At 55.7% G+C, this 23,868-nt stretch overlaps 11 protein-coding genes across 11 annotated transcripts; 5 read left to right on the forward strand and 6 right to left on the reverse strand.

Moving 5' to 3' along the window:
• The first annotated feature begins 2,386 nt into the window (after window positions 1-2,386).
• On the forward strand, window positions 2,387-3,224 carry B0H18DRAFT_638164 (uncharacterized protein). The gene has a single exon (XM_048038898.1). It carries the CDS (start codon window positions 2,481-2,483, stop codon window positions 3,141-3,143), a length of 663 nt encoding a protein of 220 aa, XP_047889438.1. The 5' UTR covers window positions 2,387-2,480; the 3' UTR covers window positions 3,144-3,224.
• Window positions 3,202-3,659, forward strand: B0H18DRAFT_1028130 (uncharacterized protein). The gene has a single exon (XM_048029911.1). It carries the CDS (start codon window positions 3,228-3,230, stop codon window positions 3,444-3,446), a length of 219 nt encoding a protein of 72 aa, XP_047889439.1. The 5' UTR covers window positions 3,202-3,227; the 3' UTR covers window positions 3,447-3,659.
• Window positions 3,660-4,216: 557 nt separating this feature from the next.
• B0H18DRAFT_1028133 (uncharacterized protein) lies at window positions 4,217-5,539 on the forward strand (the record flags this gene model as incomplete). The annotated part of the gene is given in 6 exon segments (XM_048029912.1): window positions 4,217-4,528; window positions 4,573-4,684; window positions 4,737-4,940; window positions 5,077-5,424; window positions 5,444-5,502; window positions 5,514-5,539. Coding segments are annotated over 4 exon segments (740 nt in total), but the record flags the coding sequence as incomplete, so codon positions are not given.
• A 354-nt stretch (window positions 5,540-5,893) lies between these two features.
• Window positions 5,894-8,381, reverse strand: B0H18DRAFT_1213867 (P-loop containing nucleoside triphosphate hydrolase protein). Its single transcript, XM_048036545.1, has 11 exons — window positions 8,004-8,381; window positions 7,892-7,944; window positions 7,799-7,832; window positions 7,510-7,738; window positions 7,414-7,443; window positions 7,057-7,353; window positions 6,812-6,997; window positions 6,714-6,756; window positions 6,588-6,684; window positions 6,376-6,534; window positions 5,894-6,316 (listed from the first exon to the last, which is right to left on the reverse strand). Exons 1-11 carry the CDS (start codon window positions 8,066-8,068, stop codon window positions 6,100-6,102), a joined length of 1,410 nt encoding a protein of 469 aa, XP_047889441.1. The 5' UTR covers window positions 8,069-8,381; the 3' UTR covers window positions 5,894-6,099.
• A 645-nt stretch (window positions 8,382-9,026) lies between these two features.
• Window positions 9,027-10,611, reverse strand: B0H18DRAFT_1028141 (FAD/NAD-P-binding domain-containing protein). Its single transcript, XM_048029913.1, has 4 exons — window positions 9,919-10,611; window positions 9,634-9,869; window positions 9,299-9,586; window positions 9,027-9,246 (listed from the first exon to the last, which is right to left on the reverse strand). Exons 1-4 carry the CDS (start codon window positions 10,526-10,528, stop codon window positions 9,127-9,129), a joined length of 1,254 nt encoding a protein of 417 aa, XP_047889442.1. The 5' UTR covers window positions 10,529-10,611; the 3' UTR covers window positions 9,027-9,126.
• Window positions 10,612-11,456: 845 nt separating this feature from the next.
• B0H18DRAFT_1086672 (NADP-dependent oxidoreductase domain-containing protein) lies at window positions 11,457-12,727 on the reverse strand (the record flags this gene model as incomplete). The annotated part of the gene is made up of 5 exons (XM_048032073.1): window positions 11,457-11,587; window positions 11,651-11,973; window positions 12,026-12,324; window positions 12,393-12,487; window positions 12,571-12,727. The coding sequence occupies 5 exons, from the start codon at window positions 12,725-12,727 to the stop codon at window positions 11,457-11,459; spliced, it is 1,005 nt and encodes a 334-aa protein (XP_047889443.1).
• Window positions 12,728-13,634: 907 nt separating this feature from the next.
• B0H18DRAFT_1028146 (uncharacterized protein) lies at window positions 13,635-14,980 on the reverse strand. The gene is made up of 3 exons (XM_048029914.1): window positions 14,694-14,980; window positions 14,509-14,643; window positions 13,635-14,458 (listed from the first exon to the last, which is right to left on the reverse strand). Exons 1-3 carry the CDS (start codon window positions 14,741-14,743, stop codon window positions 13,720-13,722), a joined length of 924 nt encoding a protein of 307 aa, XP_047889444.1. The 5' UTR covers window positions 14,744-14,980; the 3' UTR covers window positions 13,635-13,719.
• A 1,855-nt stretch (window positions 14,981-16,835) lies between these two features.
• On the forward strand, window positions 16,836-17,970 carry B0H18DRAFT_1028150 (HIT-like protein). The gene is made up of 5 exons (XM_048029915.1): window positions 16,836-16,924; window positions 16,974-17,011; window positions 17,074-17,172; window positions 17,244-17,353; window positions 17,506-17,970. The coding sequence occupies exons 1-5, from the start codon at window positions 16,908-16,910 to the stop codon at window positions 17,668-17,670; spliced, it is 429 nt and encodes a 142-aa protein (XP_047889445.1). The 5' UTR covers window positions 16,836-16,907; the 3' UTR covers window positions 17,671-17,970.
• B0H18DRAFT_1028158 (cytochrome P450) lies at window positions 17,971-20,135 on the reverse strand. The gene is made up of 6 exons (XM_048029916.1): window positions 19,508-20,135; window positions 19,413-19,443; window positions 19,213-19,356; window positions 19,033-19,066; window positions 18,345-18,984; window positions 17,971-18,286 (listed from the first exon to the last, which is right to left on the reverse strand). Exons 1-6 carry the CDS (start codon window positions 19,810-19,812, stop codon window positions 18,124-18,126), a joined length of 1,317 nt encoding a protein of 438 aa, XP_047889446.1. The 5' UTR covers window positions 19,813-20,135; the 3' UTR covers window positions 17,971-18,123.
• A 270-nt stretch (window positions 20,136-20,405) lies between these two features.
• B0H18DRAFT_882054 (glutathione synthase) lies at window positions 20,406-21,943 on the reverse strand (the record flags this gene model as incomplete). The annotated part of the gene is made up of 5 exons (XM_048040879.1): window positions 20,406-21,258; window positions 21,306-21,386; window positions 21,439-21,570; window positions 21,623-21,765; window positions 21,824-21,943. 5 exons carry the CDS (start codon window positions 21,941-21,943, stop codon window positions 20,406-20,408), a joined length of 1,329 nt encoding a protein of 442 aa, XP_047889447.1.
• Window positions 21,944-22,370: 427 nt separating this feature from the next.
• On the forward strand, window positions 22,371-23,485 carry B0H18DRAFT_1028165 (uncharacterized protein). Its single transcript, XM_048029917.1, has 4 exons — window positions 22,371-22,457; window positions 22,530-22,694; window positions 22,774-22,842; window positions 22,906-23,485. The coding sequence occupies exons 2-4, from the start codon at window positions 22,683-22,685 to the stop codon at window positions 23,386-23,388; spliced, it is 564 nt and encodes a 187-aa protein (XP_047889448.1). The 5' UTR covers window positions 22,371-22,457; window positions 22,530-22,682; the 3' UTR covers window positions 23,389-23,485.
• The last annotated feature ends 383 nt before the right edge of the window (window positions 23,486-23,868 follow it).

Below are 23,868 nucleotides of genomic sequence, written 5' to 3' on the forward strand. Positions count from 1 at the left end.
CGACTTTGAGTCAGCGCCTCTGCCATGTATATTCAATTCGATTGCTAGGGTATAAGCGATCTTGACGAACCTTCAACAAGTAAGAGGACTTCGTCGAGGGTGGCGAAAGAGAGCTGTGGAGGTTTCAAGTCGTCGCAGTGCACGTTCAAGTTGCTGCGAGCCTGAGTGTGGCTTGGGTGTTCCCATTCCGGCGGACAAGCGGGCCGCGATTCCGCGACTTCGGAACTTGCTATATATGGATTATACAGCGCATGGGCGCTCTAGCACCGCTCAAGCTCAAGCTACGCTTGGATCGAGCGCAGTAGAAGTCGAAGGCGCGCGCCGCCATTCGCTTGGCGTCGGTCTAAGGCTCGAGGAGGTGGCCTCGTCTTCAACCGCGGTGTGCATGCTAAAGTACCGTTCACTAGATCTGCTATTATACAATGACTAACACATTTCTTTCGTCATTCCTCGTCCCTGTATCGAAGCTCGCCGTTGGGCCCCATATATGATCCCTCGTAGAGCAGTGCTGTCATTGGCCCGACCACTCTGGGATCTTGTGCATTGGAGTGCTGTTGCGGGAGAGCCATCGCTGTACCTGCCTGACTCGCTGGGACCTTATCCTGTACAACATTGTGTGGCCGCTGAGGTGACCCAGTGTGTGTTGTGCTACAGGACGCAGGTCCGCGCGACGACTTGGTAGGTCGTGAAGCCGAGTGCGACAAGCGGTCTTCAGGGGAGGCTGGGAGTACGCGAGAGGGTGACTGGGGCATAGGCGCAGGTGCCGCTTGTAGCCGACGGATGTACCACGATTTGAAGCGGTCTACGTCAAGCCATGAGACAGCATTATCGACTGTGTATGAGTCGATGGGGTCAAGGAGTAGCTTCCCGCGGAAAGTCTACGACGCAGAAGTCAGCAGGTTGAGCAGCATAGTACTCGTACTCGCACTCACAAAGTCTCGGTACGCGATGATATCTTCTGCTGAAGCACGACTGACTATGTCACGAACTCTAGCCGCGTTGTCTGCTTCGACATCAGGGCTGGCGTCCTGCTCCGACGTGTTTGCACGAATGGAGCCTATCATCCTTGAAGTGGACTCCGAGTCAGTCGAAAGCACGGATGGCGAGTGAAGACTGAAGCTCACCGTCTTCGCGAGCCTCCTTATATACTGCTTCATAACAAAGTGTGTCCCTACATCGAAACGGTTGCTAAGGCCACAACCAAGGCCCAGTGGCGATTCACGAACAGGGGGGTGGCTCACCTGTGATTGTCGGCTTTCAACGTTGCTGATGCTCTAGCTCCAGGGACAAAGGATATTTCAGGGGCAGATCACTAACCATGTACCACAACTTCTCGGTATGGGTTGTGCCACGATCATCTCGCCCCAATCTCGCCACTACGCCTGCTAATGCCGTGGTGCTAGAAGGGTTCGTGAGCATCATCCTCTTTTGTCGTCACCACAAACAATCACTTTGACCTGATCACAGGGGCGCCGCGACGCCGCATGTGGTCACGGCGCATAGCAACCACCATGGTCCGCCGAGAATGGGGAATTGTGGCCATAGGGGGTGCAGGCCCGCACGTATAAAAGCTCGCAATTTTGCAGCAGTCGACTAACAACCATCCTATTCCAACACTCCCGCATCTCGTTCAACCACCATGCACCACTATCCGCTTCGTCGACGGAGCCAACCCCGAGACTCTAGTTTGCTCTTCGGGCATCCTGATTCAATCGTCAACAACGTGTGTTCCGATCACATCGTTTCGTGAGATTCTCTGCATTGCTCCCGTTATGTTCGCTGACCGACGCGCATTCAAGTTGCCTATCGGCACCCCGTTCGCGTCGTACAAGGTAGAGCGGCGCGCTCTTGGTCCCTGTAAAGGGGTGGTTCTCGCCGCATGGGGGCGAGAGGCTTTGTGTCCCGTCTACGAAGGCAGCGGCATCGGTCGCCACTGGCATGACACCCCGTCGCCTACCCGCATCGCCCAGACACCCAACGTCCCCTGCGATGGAGCCCACCACGCACTCGACGGTCGACTTCCACGATGACGTCCACACACTCATCGCTGGCCTTCATCTACCTCGAACGGGCTTCATGGCGGCGATCCGGAACATAGGGTTGCTTAGCGCGACGCCTCTTCCAGTGGATGCCCGAACTCGAGGCTCTCATCGACGGGGTGCTCAATGCACAGGTGCCTTGCACAGAGTGGACACCGGTGTATTACGCAGAGTGAGTGCGTAGTCTTATGCGTGTGATTCTAACACTGATACATATTGTACAGTCCGCTAGGTCCGAGCACCGACATCGCATCAGAGTCAGTATACATATTTCAGACCTTTGGGAACGATTTCCCCTGGGACTACCTTCCTCCTGTCCTCGGAGTTGCTCGCAACGAGTGCTGTCGACGTGTCTGAGGTTCTCTACTGTGACGAGGGCATCTCATATGCGAGCCCTAGTGAAAGCAAGTCCATGAGCACCATGACTTCCACGCCATCTCCATGCGCCATCGTCGCCGCCGGATCGTCAAACCGACGAGCAAACGTCGCATCAAGGTATCACCCGCGCCAGACACGCGAGGTGAAGGGAATCCTCGCCCGTCCTGCACTCCCTCACGTCGTTCCTCGGCTGGACACGCACGACGTCGGCGTGACAAGCAGGTCGAGTTTACCTCCACGTTGCCGCTCGAGGAATGCACCGGATGGTTCACTTGTTCGCACTGCGCCTTCTTGACGCGACACAAGGGCACTTCGATCTCGGAGCCGGATCGCCTTATGCGCATACACTTCGCCGTCAGTCGCGGGCCAGAGTGGGTCTGCTGCGGGGTGCCAGAGGAGGATGCTCCCGGATGTACTGGGGAGATGTACGAGCATGGAGGGGGAGGAACGCGTGACGGGTACATGAGAAGCTTCAGCCGGCGGGACTCATTTCTTCGGCATCTGAAGAAGGCGACGTGCTTAGTACGTCAGGCGCGCGAGAACGAACACGACATCTCCCATCCCGCACACCCTCCCATCATCGTTCCTCGGCCGGGCGCGCACGACGTCTCCGCGCAACAAGCAAGTCCGGTTTCGCTCTCCCAGTACCGCGCGAGGAGCGCGATGGCTGGTTCACCTGCCCATGCTCGACATGGCAGGCATGAACCGGTGTGCTGTCAGGTTTGAGATAGCGGGCCAAGTTATTGACGAGCTTGAACTCGAATACATGCACAGCGGGGGCGGGCACTCGCCTGACAGGCTTCTTCGGTGATGAAGAGCGGAAGAAGTTCAGCATTCCACCTTTGGATGGGGGCGACTTCAGCCAACACATTCGCACACACTTCGTCCTCAGTCGTGGGCCGAGATCGCCAGAGTTTGCTGCAGGTACCGGACCACCGGGAGAGCTATGAACACGGAGGGAGGAGGATAGTTAGTGGATGCATGAGAACTTTCAGTCGGCGGGATTCGTTCCTTCGACACCAGGTCTGAAGAATCCGGGTTGCTTGCGACCCACATGGCCCTTCTTAGACACAGCGTGCGGGTAGTAAGAGTACTAGTAGAACGCGGAATCAGTCACAGCGGCAAGACTCAACTCGACTCGTCGGTGTTGCTAGTAGTTTGGAACATATGAGCAGTTAGTATATGACAAGAGAGTCCGACCGAGGTTGCTAGGCGAAAGTTGATTAAAAGTGACAAAGGATGTTGTGAACAGGACGAGAGCTCGAACTGCAGTCTGCAGTCTGCCAGTGACTCTGGTGGTCAGTGGCACCGTCACGGTGGTGGCTTCATTCCCGGGCCGCTCCGTGACTTGCGCGCCTACTATTTATTACTACTATTAGTGAAGTCACCCAAGGGGTACATACTACTACGTACCTATGTATGTCCAGATACTCTCTCATTGCCCATACACTCTACCCACGCGCACCCTTCTTGGACGCAGTGACATCCAGAGGGCGTGATGCTCGAAGCCTGGACCGCGGCAGAACATACGATGATATTACACCCTGGTATGTATGGCTTTCTTGCGGTGTCAACACAAACTTACCGTCGCTCTTGTCATCAGTGAATATTCTGCAAGGCTCCCATGCTGCTGCCTGCACCGGATGTTCTCATGATAACATCCTCGTTCGCCCCGGGCTAGTCTCCGAGTCGACACCACGATATGGGAATTGCCAGGACACTCGCGCGCGCTTTGTAGACATTACTTAGAGGTACGCTGATCTACCACGATTATCTCGCTCGTACCTCCGCTAACACCGTGGTGCTTGTAAAGATACACTCTTTTCGCATCACGACACCCCGTTTGCACCATATAAGGTATAGCGGCGCGCTTCTTGGTGCTTGTAAAGGTGCACTCGATTCCCTCGACCTCGCCGCCTTGCGCTGGACGACGGCGAGATGCTTTCTGTACCCGCAGGTATAAAAGCAGTGGCTCCGACCGCCATGATGCCTCCATTGCCTACCCGCGTCGCGCAGAAACTCGATACTCTCCGCCATGTCTGTCACACAGTCTGTGTATTACAATCACGATGACCTCGTCTCCTTTGCCACTGACATTACAACCCCCCTACGTACGCGCCGTCCGCACTCAGTGGCGACACTGGTTTGACGACAGAGCACTGGGAATGGTCCGGATCGCCTGATGCGACATCGGGTGATCTCTTCCTTGCCCCGGATGCCGAACTCCTCATCGACGACGCGTTCAATACACCGTTGCCTTACACAGAGTATGTGCATAGAATTATGCGTGTGTTTCTACTGCTCACGCGTACTGTGCAGTCCGTCGGATGTAAACTCAGCATCGCAGTCAGTAGATGCATTTCAGGCCTTTGGGAACGATGTCCTCTGGGACTACCTTCCTCCTGTCGTGTGGTCCCCGGAGTTGCTCACGACTGTCGACACGTATGGGCTTCCCTACTTCGACGGGGACATCTCGTATACGAGCGCAAGTGGGAGCTCTACGAGCGCCATGACTTCCACATCGTCTCCCCCTCCTCATGGGAGGACTCGTCCGCTTCCTCTCCCAGTTTCGACGCTGGATCACCCTCTCTTCCGCTTCCCGGACCTTCCCGCTACCCATCTGCCGCCGGTTCGCACGTAAAGATACCACTCGCGCCAGACGCGCGAGATCGAACACATTCTCTCCCGTCCCGCACACCCTCACATCGTCGTTCCTCCGCCGAGCACGCACGACGACTCCGCGCAACAAGCAGGTCGGATTTGCCTCCACGACGCAGCGCGAGGAACACAACGGGTGGTTCACCTGCTCGCACTGCGATTTCTTGACGCGGCGCAAGGGCGACTTCGACCGCCACGTCCGCACGCATTTCGCGCTTAGTCGCGGGCCAGAGTGGGTTTGCTGTGGGGTGCCGGAGGAGGATGCTCCCGGACACTCCGGGGAGAAGTACGAGCATGGAGGGCGGCGAATGGTTGGTGGATGCCTGAAAAGCTTCAGCCGGCGGGACTCGTTCCTCCGACATCTGCAGAAGGTGGGATGTTTGCGACCTGTACATCTCTAGATGGCGGGCGGCTGTGTAGGGATAGATTGACACGGAACCTTGAGCTCGAGTCACTTATGTTCATAGTTGCGCTAGTCACATGCTATTGGATTTGTACCGTCATCGGCTACTCAAGCTCAAGGCATACCCCATATGGTGAGTATGAGGAGTTTCTTGTCTTTATAATGTCCTTCATACACACCGTCACAGCTCTCATTTCTTTCGCCAGTCTGGCATGAGCCACCTCCCTTAGCGTCATGGACCGTCAAATTGGCCCAGAAGTCAGCTTCGGACACGTACTGCTCGTCCGATTCTCGCGTGGTACCCGCGGTCGTCGACGGGGCCAAGAGTGTCTTTGAAGGGGTCGGGTATGGACAAATGCTTGTGATTTAGTGTCTTCATTTCCGAGAGGCACGACTAACGACGCCATGCTAGTAGGTCCAGGAAGTCTAGTGTGTTTAAAAAAGCGCGTAGGTATTCAGATGCATGTTCATTGAACGTCACTATCATATGTCACGCTCACAACCAACGCGATTTCATTGAACGTCGTCAATTGCCAGGCAATTCACGGCTGCGACTGATTCTCCAACTGTTACAAGTGCACCCGGGTGCCAACAAGATACAAGTCGTCCCAAACACAACTCTCAGCCGACTATGGGCTCAGCCATAGCCCCAAAGAACCGCGGGCCGATCATTTGTATTCCGCCACCACTGCTCTCTTGAGTCGAAGGCTTTGCCGCCGCCTGTGACTTTGCCTTCTCCATCTGCTCCCGAAGATCCTGGATCTGGCCCTTCGTCACGTCTCCGAACGAAGAAGTCACGGCGTGTTTGGGATTTGCGAGAAGCACGAGGGACGATATGCTGCGGAGTGTTCATTAGCCGCAATCCGCAGGAGGTACAGAGTCGTGGGCGTTACGCACAAGACTTCCTTGAGGTACGCGAAGCTGAACCCAGAGGTCTCAGAGACGAGCTCGTCCACAAGGGCGTCGGAGAACTCGACGGAGGAGTTATTGTCAAGCTTCTTCTGCCAGTACTTGACGTATAGCGCGCGCTCCCGCTCATCCGGATCGTCAAACGCACTAGATATATCATTAGTTGTCGTCCTTTCATGGGACTGTTACAATCGACGTACAACTTGCGGTCGAACCGACTGGGCCGCCCACTCAGAGCGATGTCGAGCTTCTCTAGGTGGTTCGTGCTTGCAATGAGGAGGAGCCCATCGTTTCCCTCTAGCCATCGAGCTGATTGAGGAAGAAACTCCGGTTCTTGTCAGTGATTAGGGAGTCGAGGTCCTCCAGCACCTACCAAGCATCATGAATCCTCGATGCGACAGGGAGTTTTGATAGATCAACGTACCATGACGCACGGCGCCATCTCGCGCGCTTTGTTGAACACATCCACCATTGCGCCCTCGTCGCCTCTGTGGTGTCTGAAGGATTTGACGTACAGCGGCGCAAAGCCTCGATCGGAGCATGTCTTCATGATCGCCTTCAGGGTGATGGTCTTTCCATTGCCAGGCGGACCGTGTATAATTATACCTCGCTGCGTACGACATGGCGCGGTGAGCCCCCGAATCATCACTGTCGTACACACCGGCTCACCTTCCACGGTACAGAGAGGCTCTTGTACAAGCCCTCGCTGTCGAAGAACCCTTCCACATCCCCCATGAGCTGCTCTTTGAACGCCTCTTTCAGAATGACGTCGGACCAGTTTGCCTTGTGGACCTCAACCCAGAGCTCGTGACTCTTTTGCCAGCGCGCTTCATCGAAGACTAGAATCTCCTCGTGCAGCTGTGCTTGCCATGCACCTGCAGCTTCCAACAGGGCGTGACACCTGTCTGCAGAGCTGTGCACGAGAAAATGGGTGGACATTTGGATGCCGCGCATGCCATAGGTGTACTGCGGGGGAAAAGAATTCCTCAATTACATGTGGGTTGCCAAACCGTAGCAAGAACTCACTTGCAGAGTATAACACAGGAAGTCGTCATCCTGACGGCAATATGCATGATGCCATTGATCTGAGGGCCCGGGAACTGCATAATTGATGAGACTCACCTTCCATGTCAGCTGGAAAGCCGCAAACTTCCAGTTATCCGCCAGCTTGCCGGCCTCACCGCCCTCACGGAACACCATCCGAGCGGCGGGGGCAAATGTTTTCACGCTTATTGACTGCGGCTTAGCAGAAACGACCTTGACCCCTGGGAGGCCTTGGAGGTTGAAACCGGCAACATCACTGAAGGCGACGATGGACGCATCAGGGTGCAACTTTCGCAACTTCTCGACGCTGGACGCACGTATAGTCAGTAAGGATTGCATACACAAGCGAGAGCGAGTTGTGACTGACCAAATCACGGCAGGTTCGCTCAACTGCGCAGACGCTTGGTGTAAGCGCACGTCAGTCAACATAGTTGCGATCTAAGGACGAATGCATGCTTACCTTGTCGTATCCAGAAGTCGTAGAATTCACTCATAGGATTCCCTGTCTCAATACTGGTAGGTACTGTCTGTGAAGAGAATGCCATGATCGCGGGCGTGGTAGTAGGACGTACGAGCTGAACATCGTGTGCTTTATACTCCAGCTGAGGGGTACCACACGGGCGGCAGAAGCAGACATTCTCTGACTTGAGTTGTTATCTCTGTGTATCCAATAGGCATGTCTTGTCTTTTACGGATAGTTGCTGCGTATCGGGACGAGTCAGCGATGGGGCTCTAGCGCTGCAGACGCAGACGACCATCTGTAGCCGCAAAGAACGTGTGAGCATGTGTGGAGCGATACAAGGTTAACTTACCCTGTTTGGTTGCTGGATGGTAGCACGGGCGCGTAGGACCTAGACATTACAGTGACTGTGGACTGGATTGGAATGCAGGGCCCTGGTGTTCTTATCCTGCGATCAATCGTGGTCTGCTGTTCGTCTGCGGGTCCGACTCGGAGGCAGTCACGGTGCTGCGCTTCGGGCTTCCAACCTTCGACACTGTCACGGTCGTCGGCCACACAGCTAACTGACATACTTAGCTCGAGCGTGGAGCTTACGGTGGGCCACCGTGAGTCCGCAACAGACCGGTCACCGCATTCACCCAACTGCATGCAGCCCGGCCCGGGATACCATGATGATACGGAAGCACGAAGTGCTCCAATCTAGTCACATTGCTGGACTCGAAGACTCAAAAGAGAATGATGACCGGAAAGCTTGAACTGTGCGTGTCAGGCTCCACCAGTGGTGTGACTATGGACCTTTGCCAGTGCTGTATTCCGACAAGGAACTGACTCAGTCGACTCAGGACGAGTCATAACATGCGCAACGCTTCGTCAGTCAGCATTAGTTTTTCATGAACGAAAGATAGTGACTCACAGGGCAGATCGAAGATACGCGTACCGAGCTTGTAAGGAGCGTTGGGGAATAGAGCGGACGAGACATCTGTGGTAGCGTAGAACGCAGGTACTCCGAGTCAGAATTGCCAACTTCACAAGGGATCGCGATCATGTGTTCACACCACCGCGACGTGGCTCCTGCTCTGATTGGCCAAGCGATCGTACGCAATCTGGCCTGACTCTATTAATGCATCGCAGGATCTAAGTAACACATAAAGTAACGTTAAAAACAACACGAGAGCACAACACGCACGAGTCCCAGGAAGCACAAAAGCATGACGAATGAGCGACGGTGAGCAGGCTTACAGACCCCGACCCTTCCGCGCCTGCGAGACAAAGAGGTCCTTGCCCTTGATGGTACGCGACGCCCAGTCTCCGAGCACGATGCCCCACAGCATGCCCAGATATGCCGAGCCACCGGTCTGCCACAGCGTTCGTCAGCGCGCGCTTTAAATCCACGACACGAGCACTGACCTTCCCCAACGGGATCAGGATCAGCTCCGGGCTGCCCTTGTACACCTTCTTGAGCGGCTTCCCCTCGAGGTAGCTCACGACGTTCGGCACGACGATACCGAGGTGGTTCGCGCCCTTCGCCGCCTGCTTCTGCTCGTCCCAGTCCACGACATCCCCGAGCGCGAAGACGCCCGCGTGGCCCTGCACCTCCAGCGTCGGATTCACCTTCAGGCTGCCGTTGCTCGAAAGCGGCGACGGCATGAGCGAGGACACGATCGCGGTGTTCGGGCGCGACCCGTAGGCGGGAATCTGGAGGGCCGTCAGCGATGTCCTTCGCCCAGCAATGACGCACGTACCACGAGATCAGCAGACTCAAAGTGCGTCCCCTTCCGCGTGCTCAGCCCCCGTACGCCAGGCTCGGGGATCTCGTCGATGTATTCGTTGAACGCGAAGTTGATGCCGCGTGCGCGCGCCTTCTTCTCGATCGCGTTGCGGTACTTGTCCGGGTACACGGCCGTGAGCAGCTTCGAGCCGCTGTGGACCACCGTCACCCTCTTGCCCGGGTACGCCTCCTTGATTTCCCCGGCGAACTCTGCCTCAAATCAGCGGGCGGATTGACGGACACGGACACGGACACGCACCGATGCCGACAGCACCGCCCCCGACGATGAAGATGTCCTTCGCCGCCTTCACGCGCTCCCTCCACTGCTGCACATGCCCCGGCAGCTTCTCCCCGTCGGGGAACGCCAGCGGGCCCTGCCATGTGCTGCCCGTCGCGACCACGAGCGCGTCCCACCGCAGCCGCTCACCGCCCTCGAGCACAACCCAGCCGCCCTTCCCGCTCTCCTTGTCCTCCTCGACCGCGACCGCGTGCGCGACCTTCACGCTGCCGTTGCCGTTCTCGAACAGCTTGTCGTACGCCATGAGCGCCTTGTCCTTCGAGTCGAGGTTGTCGACCGTCGTGGACGTCATGCGCGCGCCGGCGACGAGGTTGATCGTGTACGGCCGGTCGTTGATCAGGATGAGGTTGTACCTGTGCGAGTCGAGCTGGGCGGAGAGCTGGCGCGCCGCGAGCGAGCCCGTCCACCCGCCGCCGAGCACGATGATCGTCTTCTTTGCCATGTCGATATTTGCGGTTGGAGGGCGGGAAGCGAGTTTCTTGATAGCGTAGAGAAGGATCGGCGTAGCAACGGCGGTCGTCCCAAGAATGAGCTGCGAGTTGGGGGACAGGGGGAAGTACTGAGACGCCATTTTATATGGATCCTCTTATTCGGGAGTTTGTACAGATGGATGTAAGGTTCGCGCCCGTTGAAATGGCTTACATGGGTACTGACCGAGTACTGACAGGGACGCGTAATGCCTGAGCCGTAAGGTGGCTGTAGGGCGGCTGAGCAACATCAACAAACGCTGAGTAAAACAGAATGACAAGCGCGTTTGACCGTTCCTGGAAAGGCGCGACAAGCGTACCCGACGCGTTCCTGAATACCCGCATGCTTGAGGCAGCGTGTGGGAGACAAAGCCTTGTTGTTTTACTCACCAGGAGCGCAGATCCGTTTGCGAGTTGAGTCTGGACACGCAGATTGCGTGGAGGATACGCGAAGTACCCGCCGAGGCGGCCATCGTTTCGCTGTACAACCGTCCGTAGCTCTACAGGCGACAAATCCAGGGACAAGGTAGCTGAGCTGTGAGCCACCAGAAAACCTTGGGTATAGTACCATGCTCGATGGAATGGGTCAGCCACCACATTTTATTGGCATGGTCTTCGCTTTTTGAGATAAGAGGTATCATACCAAGGTGTGCATGGCCATTCCGCTCATCAGTATGCGTTGCGGGAGGCGTCCAAGCGTCGAGACGCATAGGCATAGCATGGCTGACATGGACAGGTCGATGACCTTGCTGCGACTTCCCGCCACAAATGCGTTGACAGTTGGGCACGTGCCCGCAAGTCTCAAGCTCACAGCAGGAATTACGAGGCCAACTTAGCGGTGCGCGCGTTACTAAACTCACGATCAGTAAACTAGGTTCCTGGAAGTTGAACCGTATTGCTGTGTTTTCCTAGGTATCTCCATAACGAAGAGTGACTCCGCGAAGATGAAATTACATAACACGCGCTTCAAGTCTAAGTTTCCAGCTTACAAACGTACATCCGACCCGTCGGTCTATCGCGCAGCATCTGCCCTTAGTAGGGGTAGTCGTCAAACACATCGAAGTCGAGGCGCCAACCCTTGCTCGGGTTGACAACACGCTGAGGTGGGTGGGCGGCTGCCGCAGCCTCGAGCTTCTCGAACAGGTCATCCGGGAGCGGGAACACTATCAAATCGCCCCCACGTCAGCCTCTGTCCGCCTTAACAGCCCACCTGTGCTGAAACTCACCTTTGAAGTTCTCCTCGACGCGGGAGGGCGTCACGCTCTTAGGGAGCACAATCGTGCCGCGCTGGACGTGCCAGCTAATAATCGCCTGCGCTGGCGTGATGCCGAGCGCCTCCGCGATCTTCTTCACCTCGGGCTGGTTCAGCGTCTCCTTGACTTGCTTATTGCTCCCCAGCGGGCTGTAAGCCTCGAGCAGGATCCCGTTGTCCTTCGACCACTTGAGCAGCTCTGGCTGCGGGTTCCAGAAGTTGAGCTCGACTTGGTTCACTGCGGGCTGAACCTTGAGGTCATTCGCGGTGAGGTTCTTCACGCGCGGGATGTTGAAGCTACGAGATTGCGAGTCAGCCGATGCGAAAGCGGCCAGATGCGGATACGCACTTGCTAATGCCGATGTTGCGGACCTTGCCCTTCTCAACCATCTCTTCGAGTTTCTGCCAGGTCGGGTAGGGGTCGGCAGTGAGCGCCTCGTCCACCTGGGTCGTGTCCTTCTTGAACGCAACGGGCCAGTGCATCAGATAGAGGTCGAGGTAGTCCGTGCCGAGCTTCTGAAGGGAGTCGTCAAGCGCTTCCTCGATATCCTCGGGTGCGTGGAAAGTGTTCCAGAGCTTGGAGGTAAGCCAAAGGTCTTTCCGGGAGACGCCGCTCTCCTTTATCGCCTGTCCGACCTCCGCTTCGTTCTGTCAAGTCATCGGTGTCAAAGAAAGCTCAGTGATGAGCAAAGAGTAGAGTTGGGGTAGAGACGCACTCTGTAGATCCAGGCACCGTCGATGTGCCGATATCCCGCGTTGAGCGCAGTCTTGACGGCTGCGCCAACTTCGCCTGGGCTCGCTTGCCAGACACCTGCGCGACCATACATGGGTCAGGAACGCGAACGCCCATCGTGGATGCAAGTCCAAGATAGCGCATGCAGAAAGAGGACTCACCGAGGGCGACAGACGGTATCTTGTTTCCACTAGGCAGCGTGTAGTGCTCCGGCAGGCTGGAGACGTTGCGCACACCCTGGAAGCCCTTCTGGTGGCAGCCACGAAGGCTCATGCCCGTGCGAGTGAGCAGACGAACGCCTACGAACGCGACGACCATGACGGCGAATACGCGGAGAAGAGTCGTGAAGTTCCTGAGTACGCGGAGCTTGCGAGAGGGGGGTTTTGGCACGACCTCAGAGCTCTCTGGGTCGTGGGTCGGGAGTGGTTTGTAGGGATTGTCTGACATGTGGTGTACGGCGAAGAGGGTGGGTGCGTGTTATATGGGTGTGAACGGAGGCCGGAGAGGCGAGGAGCGAGGAGGGGGTTATGTAACCGAGGGACCTCTGCGATCGGAATATCCTCGGAACCTTGGTTTATGACGAGGGCACTTCGAATTCTTGCTCCCCTGTGCTCCTCACCATGATGTGACATGGCGCATTGCTGCCTACTGCTGCCCAGAATCCGCCTGGAATCCGAATGGCATGCTAAGTATAGAAGAGATACCCAGAAGATGCTCATGTTGCATGATCGCCTGACTGTAAGTACTCTACGCAGTATGCATGATGCTCCCACTGCTTAGGGCTTACGGGATAGCAGACAGGATAGATCTCGCTTGACAGGAAGTTACAGGAAGTTGCTGTTCGACGGCACTGTCGATGCTAGAGTACACCGTCTCCGGTACGCAGAATCTCAATACGACCTCCGAATTTGACGTGGGAAGGACGGTCGCTGGAGCAAGCTCTGCGGCGCACTCCATACTCTCAGGTTGTGCTGATGTGACACAAGTGACGCACTTGCCGACGAGCTTGTCTCTGAGACCTCTGGGTTCAGCTTCGCGTACCTCAAGGAAGCTTTATGTGTAACATCCACGACTCTGACCCGCTGGCGAATAAAATCGTGGCCTGCGAGCACCTTGAAAGGGTACATGAAGACTTTACGGTGAACGGGGAGACATGAAACTCAGCACGCTCACTCTATCACTGAAAATGAGGGACGCGGGTTGAGTCTTGAGCTTGAGTAGCTGATGATGGTTAAACGCATCAAAATGTGGCTAGCTGAACATAAGTGACTCGAGCTCAAGGCTTCTACTCCTACACACCCACCCACCACCTACCGATGTACAGGTCGCAAGCATCCCGCCTTCTGCAGATGTCGGAGCCATGAGTCCCGCCGGCTGAAGCTTTTAAGGCATCCACCAACCATTCGCCTCCCTCCATGCTCGTACTTCTCCCCAGAGTGTCCTGGCGCGTCCTCCTCCGGCACCCCACAGCAGACCCACTCTGGCCCGCGACTGAGCGCGAAGTGCGTGCGGACGTGGCGGTCAAAGTCGCCCTTGCGCCGCGTCAAGAAATCACAGTGCGAGCAGGTAAACCACCCGTTGTGTTCCTCGCGCTGCGTCGTGGAGGCAAACCCGACTTGCTTGTTGCGCGGGGTTGTCGTGCGTGCCCGGCGGAGGAACGACGATGTGAGGGTGTGCGGGACGGGAGAGAATGCGTTCGATCTCGCGCGTCTGGTATCTTTACGTGACGAACGGGCGGTAGATGGGCCGCGGGAAGGTCCGGGAAGCGGAACAGAGGATGATGCAGCATCGGAACTGGGAGAGGAGGCGAACGAGTCCTCCCAGGAGGAGGAGGGAGACGACGTGGAGATCGTGGTGCCCGTAGAGCTTCCACTTGGGCTCATATATGAGATGCCCGCGTCGTAGCAGGGAACCTGAGACACGTCAACGGCACTCGGCACGAGCGGTTCCGAGGACCATACGACAGGAGGAAGGTAGTCCCACAGGACATCGTTCTCAAAGGTCCGAAATGCGTCCACTGACTGCGACGTTGTACCTAGAGCCAGCGGACTGTACAATGCGTGAGTAGTAGAACCACACGCATGAGACTATGCACATACTCTGCGTAAGGCACCGGTGTAGAGGACACTTCGCCGATGAGGAGCTCGGCATCCGGGGCAAAGAAGAGATCACCCGATGTCGCGTCAGGCGATCCGCACCATTGCCAGTGCTCGGTCGTCAAACCGGAGTAGCCACTGAGTGGGGACGGCGTGTATATAGAGGGGTTGCAATGTCGGTGGCACACGAGACAAGGTCATCGTGATTACAGTAGTATGCCGACTGTGTGATAGACATGGCGGAGGGTATCGAACTTCTGCGCGACGCAGGGAGGCGATGGGGGCATCATGGCGTCCGGAGCCACTGCTTTTATACCTGCGCGGGCGGATAGCATCTCGCCGTCGTGCAGCGCAAGGCGGCGAGGGTCGAGGGAATCGAGTGCACCTTTACAAGCACCAAGAGGCGCGCCGCTATACCTTATATGGTGCAAACGGGGTGTCGTGATGCGAAAACAGTGTATCTTTACAAGCACCACGGTGTTAGCGGAGGTACTGGCGAGATAATCGTGGTTGATCAGCGTACCTCTGCGTGTACCATCCAAACTGAGTAGGTGCGGTACACGGGTAGCGTTCTGTCACCTGAACCATCCATTGTCCACATTGAAGACGCCTCGCTGATATGTCTCCCGTGCGTGGAATGCGTTGCCTCTGCCGCAGTAGTGTCCACGGAGCGCGAGTGTCCTAACAATTGGGATAGGTGACCGCCCGGTCACTAGCCTCAGGCTGGGGCGAGACGACCTGTTTTATGTCCGGTTGCAGGCAGTATTAGCACTTCTTGGGAGCAGTGCGGCCGATGCAATGACAAGAACGGCGGTAAGGTTGGCTCGACGGCTGATACCAGCGTGTAACATCATAGATGTTGCTACTCGTAACTTCTTCTATCTAAAAGGAATGGGACGAGGGTACATCTGTGGCGCAGATCGCGCACATGGCAAGCCACGTTCGCCGCGTGGCCTCATGTGGCGCACCCTCCTCCCATAAGCTCTCGGCGCCTTTCGCTCTCGGGCGCCTGCGCCATCCCCGCCCGACGCGTCCCCGAGGTGGTGGCTGCTCATGCGAAACGGGCAACAAACATTGCGAGAGTGGAAAAGTAACGGGAAAAATATCCCTGTGACGGGAAAACTTGGACCGCCTCTTGGGAAAATGGGCAGCAATGGCTCGGGTGCCTTCTGCCCACTGGCACCCATGCAATCCCGCCCGAGGTGTCCCCGAAGTGGGATTTCCGTGCTCATCAGTGGGTGATTATGGGCATCACACGGCGGGGGCAGAGCATAAGGCAATGAATGGGAAGCATGATTAACGGAAAATACAAGACAAGTAAACAACTGGGAGACTAAGACATGTCAATAACGGGAAAGCAACTCCAGGGAATATTTATTCAGTAACGTAACGGGAAGTAAGCACTGGGAAGATATACATAATCACAGGAGTAACAGGCAGCACTGAGTAAATCAAACACCACCAGCCCGTGGCAAAGCCATGGGCTGGCATTACATTAGCATTGAACCTCAAAAGTAACATGGAGCACAGAATGAAAGGACCACCGGGCATGCATTAGCATTGTAAGATTATGGGTGACATGAAGGTCAGCCACAATGGAAATGCCAGGAAGAGAGCAGTCACGGGAAACAGCACCTGTGTAATGGGAAAACCAGGTAGCAACAGCTCGGGCACCATCCGCTCGCCTGCACCTGCATAATATTAATACTTCCCCGAGGTGTCCCCGAGGTGGGATTTCCGCACAAAATGGGCATCACACAGTGGGAGCATACATAGCTACGGGCAACAAATGGGAAGCATGAGTAACGGGAAATACAAGACAAGTCAGTACTGGGAGACCAGGATATGTCAATAACGGGAAATCACAAAATATGTAGTCAGTACCGGGAAGATACATGTCATCAATGGGAAGACTGCATAAGCACCAGGAAAACATGCATCAATAATCACAAGATGCACATGCAGCATTGAATGAACCAAATGCCGCCAGCCCGTGGCGAAGCCGCGGGCTGGCATTGCATTAGTATGTAACCTTAGAAGTAACATGGAGCACAGAACAAAGGACCGCCGCCACTGGCAGACCTGTGGCGAAGCCCAGGTCTGGCATGCAATAGCATTGTAATATTATGGGCGACATGAAGCAGTGAATGAAGAACCGCCCCGGCAACCCGTGGCGAAGCCACGGGTTGGCGAAGCTCGTATATGTAGGAGGAGGCAAACGAGAAATGTAAACGACTTGTTAAGTTCTTTTTATCGGCAGACTGAGACTGTGACGCATTGACCACGTGATCGCGATACTGCGGGGAAAGCGGTTAGCGCCCGGTCTGTACTCTGAGATTAACCTCGGAGTCGAAGTGCTTCAAGCGGACAGTCGGCTTGCCCATACGCAGCGACAGACCACCATGGCTACCAACGCAAGGTAAGCTGGTTTCTGCAGAGCACCTGCTTGCTCTCAACACGCTTACCAGGACGCTCGCTAGCTGCATCTTCTGCAAGATCGTCAAAGGTCAGCTATCCCACCAGCTAACGCCGTATCGCTGATCTTTACACGCCCGGACACGCATGCAGGAGAGATCCCGAGCTTCAAGCTCATCGAGACCGAGTCTGCGTTCTCCTTCCTCGACATCAACCCGCTCGCGAAGGGGCACGCTCTCGTCATTCCTAAGTGTACGTCATATATAGGTCGACGGTGGTGCGCGATTTGTGCTGACTGCGAGGGTCGTCCTGACGCACGGCAGATCATGCTGAAAAGCTGCATGACGTCCCGGACGAGCACCTGAAGGACCTCATGGTGATCGCAAAGAAGATCGCCGTTGCGCAGGGCTTCGTCGACTACAACATCCTCCAGGTGAGTACACAAGTGATAACCCGTGAATCACCGCCACAACCACCCCTGCACTTATTACGTGTCACTCACCTCGGATGCCCTCGGTTTCCCACTCCGCGGTGTATTCCTCATTGCAACCATGCTCACAGTACTAATTCCGAGATCATTCACAGAACAACGGCCGCATCGCACACCAAGAAGTCGACCATGTTCATTTCCACGTCATCCCCAAGCCCAGCGCGACCGACACCGAAGGTCTCGTCATCGGATGGCCGCAACAGAAGCTCTCTATGGACGAGCTCTCGAAGCTGCATGAGGAAATCAAGGGGAAGTTGTGAGTCAGTGGGAAAGCGCGAACACCTCAGACGAAGTAACGAAGTGCTATATCTGGAACGTGTATGTAGGTTAAATGGAGATGGTCCCTCTGACAAGAGTGTTGTGGCCTGAGGAGACGATATGAGCCTGTTGGGCACCGCATTGAGTACCTCGGAAACCCTTGCTTCACACAGAACAAGATCCGTTGGCTCAGCCTTCAGTTCGAGGTCGTCGAGATGCGGTGACGGAGATTCGTGCGTACGTGCATGCGGACCTCTCGATGTGTCATATTTCAGCAGGAAATGACTGGGACGTCAATGACATTCCTCGCGAGAGAACTATATTGTTATTCGAGGCTAAGACCTTTTCCTGTCAATGCTACAGTACAACAGAGGCGTCCAGGCTACCACCCTTACTACATACGATCCGTCAACCCTATCTTGCGCGTCTCGGACACGGCCGTTGACCGAACTCGGTTAAGCAAGCTTCTCGAAGACTATTAGGCATTGCTGTCCCTTTGGCCGCGACGCGATGACTTGGTCATCCTGCGCCATCGACGCGGACATCTCTGGCGCAACTCGAGTATGACAGGTCGAATACACCTCTCTCAAGAGCATCTTCATCTCAAGCACCGCGAGGCTGTGACATCACAGGTAAGTGCCCGCCAGCAGAACGCATATTCGCAATGGGCACTCACTGCTTTCCAATGCATCCCCTGCCACCCGTACTGAAGGCAAAGAAGAGCTGATTGCGCTCCAACGCGCCCGCAGGCTCCAACCACCGCTCCGGTACGAACTCCTCCGGATCCGGGAACACCTTCTCGTCAAGGCGATGCAGCGTATACGCCTGACAGCTCACGATCGTGTTCTCCGGCACGAACACGTCGCCAATCCGCCGCCCGCCCTTCGGCACCCTGCGCGGCAAGCTCATCGGGATCGGCGAGAAGCGCCGCAGGCCCTCCTTCACCACCGCGTCGAGGTAGGGCAGGTCGTCGATCGGCGCGCTAGGATTCTCGGCGAGCTCGTGGTGCAGCTTCTCTTGGACGGCGGACGTCCGCGGGAGGGAGAGCTCGTGCATGAGGAAGCAGAGCCCGTCGCCAGTCGTGTCGTGCCCTGCGATGGTGTGGTCGAGGAGCTCGGAGGCGATCGACTTAGTGGGGAGCTTCTCGTCGAGGAGCTTGGCGAGGACGGTGTGGCTCGCGACGTCGGTGCGCCTGGCGGTGTTCATGACCTGGGTCGCGACGCGCCTAGGCCTTGGGGGCCGACGGGTGTATTTGGCTACGAAGGGAACGATCTCGCTGGGGAGGTAGTCTGAGAGATAGTATTCCTTGTACGAGTCTATTGCGTGTCAGTTGTCGAATGTCATGATGTGGCGACGACTCGGACCTATGAGGTTGGTTTGGTACGCGATTTCTTTCATCTTGATTATTCGTCCGCATCAGTCAATGTATTCGTCCCTAGTGGATGGAACAGGTGGTATGTGATGCTGTCGAGCGCGTAGCAATGTAGATAGACCTGTGCGAATATATTCAGAATAGTGCGCATCATGAAAAACGGACGACAGACATAGATATCGGCGGCTTTGCCGAGGTTCTCCGTGCATTTGGTGACGAAATCTGTGGCGCGGTCTTGGATCCCGCTTACAACCTCGGGCTGCATGATGTACGACTTGGTGTACCGATCGGCAAATATCTTCTTTCGTTCGCCGTGCTGGTCGTTTCTCGGTTCAAGCTCTTCATAGAATGAGCGTGCTGCGAGATACTCACAGGACCCTTTTGTACGGCGGAGAACATGCACCTGTACCGTAATCGTATCAGAACTACGTGTCAGTCGCATATCTGACACGCCACTTACATTGTACCGTAGTTGTCGAACAGTCGATAGAATTGGTTTCTCGTATCCGCTGCCTTCAGAGACGTATATTTCCTTCACAGCATCCCACGTCGCAAAGGATACCTCGTCCGGAGCGATCCGTACGACGGGACCATACCGGAGGTGGAGCTCGTGGATCCATTGCTTGCGGGTGCCAGTGAACTCATGGTACATGAGCACTAGTCGTGTCGCCCCAGCCAACGACGGCCCCGAGATTTTGCTGAGCGGGGATAGTGTCAATCGTTCATAGACGATGTACAGGACGCTGGCAGCGAGGAAGTATAGCGTGAGCATCGTTGTCTTCTGTCTACTAGTAAAGGTTTGACGGTGGTGCTGAGACTTTTCTTGACCCTCTCGATTGCGAGGCGTCCGGTATGAGGGGAACTACGCACGAGTCAGCTACGTCCCCAACCAAGTTGTTCGATCCTGGAGATAACGAATGGTCAGGGCGGCTGCTTTATCAAGGACCAGTGGCTTCGCGAATGTCGAATTACCAAAGTTGGAATCTGTTGGATACTGGTCTGTTCAATGGGGGTCAGTACATATGTGTGGCTACTAGTGAGCATTCAGCGGCATTCGAGGTATGCCAGGGCAACTGCAGTCATGGCCGTGTTTGCCGGTTCGTGTGCACGCTCGTGCGAGAGCAATATTGAACTTGAATCAAACATCCTCATTTGGACGGTTCAAGATGACATCTCAGATCCCATCTGTCCGAAATAGCAGCGGAATAATTACTTCTATGAAATTGTCGGTACATCATACAACTCAGTACCAGTGATAGGTGGTTCACAGCATGGTGCATACTGCTTACATCGACGAACTTGTTGAGCGATATCGATACAGTCTACATTGATACATCCGCCCAATTTACTTATACTGTCGCGGGCTCACTCGTCGACGAGAAGCACCGAGTCGAGCACCGAGAACCCAGCTGCCACACCACCCTCGTTGCTATCCTTGCCTTTCGTCCGCACCAACCACCCAACCTCCTTCTCCTTCACCCACTTGTCTGGGCCACCGAATAGCGCCCACCCAAATATGCCCAGCTCGCTGACGACCTCCGCCTTCACGGCGCCCTCGGTACCGCCGCCCGCCCGCACGAGGTAGTTCCCCAGCCCCTCCGGCGCCGCGATCAGTTCCATCGCGATCCACGCCTCGCGCTCTTTCACGGGCAGGCTGTCGAGGAACGTCGGGATCGCCTCCTTGTATACGTTGTTCCCGCCGCCCTCGCGCTGCGGCTTCAGCACCAGCTTCGCCGAGCGCTCGCGAGCCCTCCGCACACCAGAGCACTCGTTCGTCGGGTCCGTCGTGGGGTCCGCGCCGGGCACGTCCTCGTCCAAGCCCCACATGTCCATCCAGCTTGACCGCAGCTCATCCAGCTCGGCCTGAGCGAACACGTCTGCGCCCCAACGGGACGAGTCGCTGAGGAAGCTCTCGAGCACGCCTGCGTTGGTCAGCACCTGCTGCACCTTCTTTCCGCCGGCGAGTTGCAGCTGGATGGATGGGCACTGGATCGCGCACGAACTTTCCAGCAGGTATCGCGTGTCGTAGAATGCGTGGGTCAGATAGTCTGCGGGTGTGTAACCAGCTCTGAAGTAGACTGTCGAGATCTCGACCGATGTGGAACCGTCTGAGAGAAGTCCGGACGGTAATGTTATGCGAAGTACGTGGGTCGCACGGTCGACCGTTGCTGACTGGCCGAGCTGGCGGAAAGTCTGCCGTACTATGTGAATACCATGCCTGCCCCAAATCAGCTGGCATCCTTCATCAGGAGGAGCGAGACTCACTTATCCAGTAGATCATACTCGATCCACCGCTGATCAAAGACGTTTCGCTCGTTCTCTTGAACCACGAACAGAATCCGGGCACTGGCATCCGGTCACTAAAGCAGGCAGCGAAGTCGCGGTTAATGGTGCTCACTCGGGGACACCGTACGCCTTATGCGCGTCGGAAAGTCCTTCAGCTAGTCCCGCCGTGGTGTTGTTAGTGGGGAAGCGCTCCTCCTGGAGATATGGGGAAACTCCATAGTATTGCGTCGATTTGTATAAATATCTGGACGTACAAGTCGATCCTCGAGGTGTTCGTAGATTATAGACGCACGCACTTGTGTAAGTTAGCGGATCGTTCTGATAGTGTGCCGAAGGACGATGATATGGTGTTGAACTCGACTTGTCTCAGAGAGGTGGGCTCGCCGCTGTCGGGAGCGTGTACGAGATAGTCTGATCTGAAGAGACCTAGTTGCAGGGGCTGCACATCGCACATCCTCTTTCATTGATCAATCAAGCACCGGATCATTTGGACGTACCCGAGCAACATTCTCATCTCGTAGTCTCCTCCAGCGCCGCCAGAGCTGTCCAGTAAACTCATCCACCTTTCCTACGCCCTCCACCTCTCCCATGACGCGATCGAGGAACTCTTCGTCCATGGCAACGCGCGCGTAGAGGACGTTGTATATCCGCTGCAACCTCTGTGCATGCTCGAACAATCTGCGAGGAAATGGAGAGGGAAAGAGAGCGAGAGGTGCATGGATCGTGGAGGTCGGCGCCGGTGGCTGAGCTGTGGCTACTGGTAAGTAGACCAGGCCATGAGACAATGCATACGTCGTCGCGAGGAGTGTCAGAGACTCAAGCTGCGTTTCCGAGAGTTCAGGAGGCCATTTGCGAAGAGGGCTCATGTCTCGTGTCGAGACTGAAGCAGGTCAGACTGGGAGCCGTATTGGATAAATACTTAAGCATTGCGATATTAAACTCCGAGGCTCAAATAGGCAAGTGCTGAATGTAACGACTGTGTTCTGACACTGAGTAACGACGACGTATGTGTAGTGGTTTCCTGCAAATGCCCTGTCTGCCCGTCTTCAAGCTACCTACTATCACTACTGATTGAGAGCAGAACAAGGGATTATGCGGTGACTATCGGAAAGCGTTAGAGACTGCGGTCAGGTAAGCCTTAGTTGAATCCCCGACTACTCACGTACTACCATGCAACGTTGCTGACAGCACACAACTAAGTAGGGGAAGTCACAATAAAGGTGCAGCTGAACAGCTCCTGTGTGATTACTGACCACTCAGCCAGTCGGATGAGAGCGCTCATGTCAACGTTGTTGCAACTCGAAGGAGCGAGGCCGCTAAACTGCCTTGATCGGTTTGCGCTTCCGCATTCCAGTCATGTGTATCATTGTAGGTCCGATCAGTCTTTACCATACTTGTCGTTCGCCAGAACGCAGAGTCGCGGCATCTACATTCTGACATCCTCGAGTCATTCAGAAGGTCCTACTTTGGTCCTACCATGTCGAGCGACGCTCCCAGACTGGACCTAATTGGCAGGGTGAGTGAGGCTCGCGAGTATCAGTTTTCCTGTATTCAAGATTTGCCGTTTGATTGTGCACAGGTGTCGGGCAGTCTGCAACCAGGCGCTCTGTACATTCTACTCGATTTACGGTCCGCGGACCTGAACGACACAACATTCCACTGGGCCTTATACCTTCACAAGTCGAACGGGCTCCATCCAAAGGGATACAAGTATCACATTAAGACGTTGGGCGAGGGATGGATCGCCGACCATGGGCCCCTCAGTGGCGTCACCAAGAGCTTTCTCCTCGTTTGCCTAGTACGCATCGCGCACGACATACCGGCCTCGCAATACGAGGGACTCGCACGTCTCATCACGCTTGCCGATGATCACATTAACGACGGCGCCATTACCTGCCGCGTCTGGACCTTGAGTGCATTGGAGAGGCTCCGAGGCGCTCGGTTCATTCAGGACGATGCAGATGTGGAAGGGCTGGAGAGGGAGGTCAAGCGGATCGGTAACAACTATAGAGCAGGAGCTGTGCAAAATGAGCAGCCTCGACCTATTGTGGATCTGTATTGAGGTACCGAGCTGCGAGTCGGGCAAGCTGACAGCGCGATACGCTGGTCCACATGTGAGCCCGGCTACAGTGACTTTTCGGCAATAAAAAGAACTTGACGATGACACCAGTGGTGTGCAATTCACATTGATTCCCAGTGCACGGTTTCTATGTATGACCAACACGATGATATACACCCGATTGACATGAAGGCATACCTTCGATCATCTGTTACATTACGGAACAAACCACTTTGGAAATGCCCTCGATTCGGTGCTCTAGTCAGCTCCGGAACGCTGGTCCGTTCCAACGCGCCCCCCTCCGGCTAGTATCAACTCGAGTAAGCCCTCTATCCGCCCCAACTTCTCGTACATTCGTGACATATCACCCTCGAGCGCCTGCAGCCTTTCCTCCGCAGTAGGAGGGGTGTCCTCAATGATCAATGGGTGATACCATATCAAACTGTGCATCCTGTCATGTTTGGCATGCCGCCTCTCTGCCTT

Source organism: Fomitopsis serialis (genome assembly GCF_022376445.1).
Source record: "Fomitopsis serialis strain Sig1Antser10 chromosome Unknown B0H18scaffold_79, whole genome shotgun sequence".
NCBI lineage: Eukaryota > Fungi > Basidiomycota > Agaricomycetes > Polyporales > Fomitopsidaceae > Fomitopsis > Fomitopsis serialis.

What these genes read in the sequence shown, in the direction of transcription:
- B0H18DRAFT_1028146 (XM_048029914.1), bottom strand. Translation starts at nt 14,743, where the DNA reads ATGTCTATCACACAGTCGGCATACTACTGTAATCACGATGACCTTGTC. An exon ending in AATCACGATGACCTTGTCTC is followed by an intron (nt 14,644 to 14,693) that starts GTGTGCCACCGA and finishes GTCCCCACTCAG; the next exon opens with TGGCTACTCCGGTTTGACGA. An exon ending in ACACCGGTGCCTTACGCAGA is followed by an intron (nt 14,459 to 14,508) that starts GTATGTGCATAG and finishes CGCATTGTACAG; the next exon opens with TCCGCTGGCTCTAGGTACAA.
- B0H18DRAFT_1213867 (XM_048036545.1), bottom strand. Translation starts at nt 8,068, where the DNA reads ATGTCTGCTTCTGCCGCCCGTGTGGTACCCCTCAGCTGGAGTATAAAG. An exon ending in AGCGAACCTGCCGTGATTTG is followed by an intron (nt 7,739 to 7,798) that starts GTCAGTCACAAC and finishes ACGTGCGTCCAG; the next exon opens with CGTCGAGAAGTTGCGAAAGT. An exon ending in AATCACTGACAAGAACCGGA is followed by an intron (nt 6,685 to 6,713) that starts GTTTCTTCCTCA and finishes CTCGATGGCTAG; the next exon opens with AGGGAAACGATGGGCTCCTC.
- B0H18DRAFT_638164 (XM_048038898.1), top strand. Translation starts at nt 2,481, where the DNA reads ATGCGCCATCGTCGCCGCCGGATCGTCAAACCGACGAGCAAACGTCGC.
- B0H18DRAFT_1028141 (XM_048029913.1), bottom strand. Translation starts at nt 10,528, where the DNA reads ATGGCGTCTCAGTACTTCCCCCTGTCCCCCAACTCGCAGCTCATTCTT. An exon ending in GGGCGGTGCTGTCGGCATCG is followed by an intron (nt 9,870 to 9,918) that starts GTGCGTGTCCGT and finishes GATTTGAGGCAG; the next exon opens with AGTTCGCCGGGGAAATCAAG. An exon ending in TCCTGATCCCGTTGGGGAAG is followed by an intron (nt 9,247 to 9,298) that starts GTCAGTGCTCGT and finishes ACGCTGTGGCAG; the next exon opens with ACCGGTGGCTCGGCATATCT.
- B0H18DRAFT_1028158 (XM_048029916.1), bottom strand. Translation starts at nt 19,812, where the DNA reads ATGCTCACGCTATACTTCCTCGCTGCCAGCGTCCTGTACATCGTCTAT. An exon ending in GCAAAGCCGCCGATATCTAT is followed by an intron (nt 19,067 to 19,212) that starts GTCTGTCGTCCG and finishes CGAATAATCAAG; the next exon opens with ATGAAAGAAATCGCGTACCA. An exon ending in AGGGGATGCATTGGAAAGCA is followed by an intron (nt 18,287 to 18,344) that starts GTGAGTGCCCAT and finishes GTGATGTCACAG; the next exon opens with CCTCGCGGTGCTTGAGATGA.
- B0H18DRAFT_1028150 (XM_048029915.1), top strand. An exon ending in CTTCTGCAAGATCGTCAAAG is followed by an intron (nt 17,012 to 17,073) that starts GTCAGCTATCCC and finishes ACACGCATGCAG; the next exon opens with GAGAGATCCCGAGCTTCAAG. An exon ending in CGCTCTCGTCATTCCTAAGT is followed by an intron (nt 17,173 to 17,243) that starts GTACGTCATATA and finishes GACGCACGGCAG; the next exon opens with ATCATGCTGAAAAGCTGCAT.
- B0H18DRAFT_1028165 (XM_048029917.1), top strand. An exon ending in GACTGGACCTAATTGGCAGG is followed by an intron (nt 22,843 to 22,905) that starts GTGAGTGAGGCT and finishes GATTGTGCACAG; the next exon opens with GTGTCGGGCAGTCTGCAACC.
- B0H18DRAFT_1028130 (XM_048029911.1), top strand. Translation starts at nt 3,228, where the DNA reads ATGAAGAGCGGAAGAAGTTCAGCATTCCACCTTTGGATGGGGGCGACT.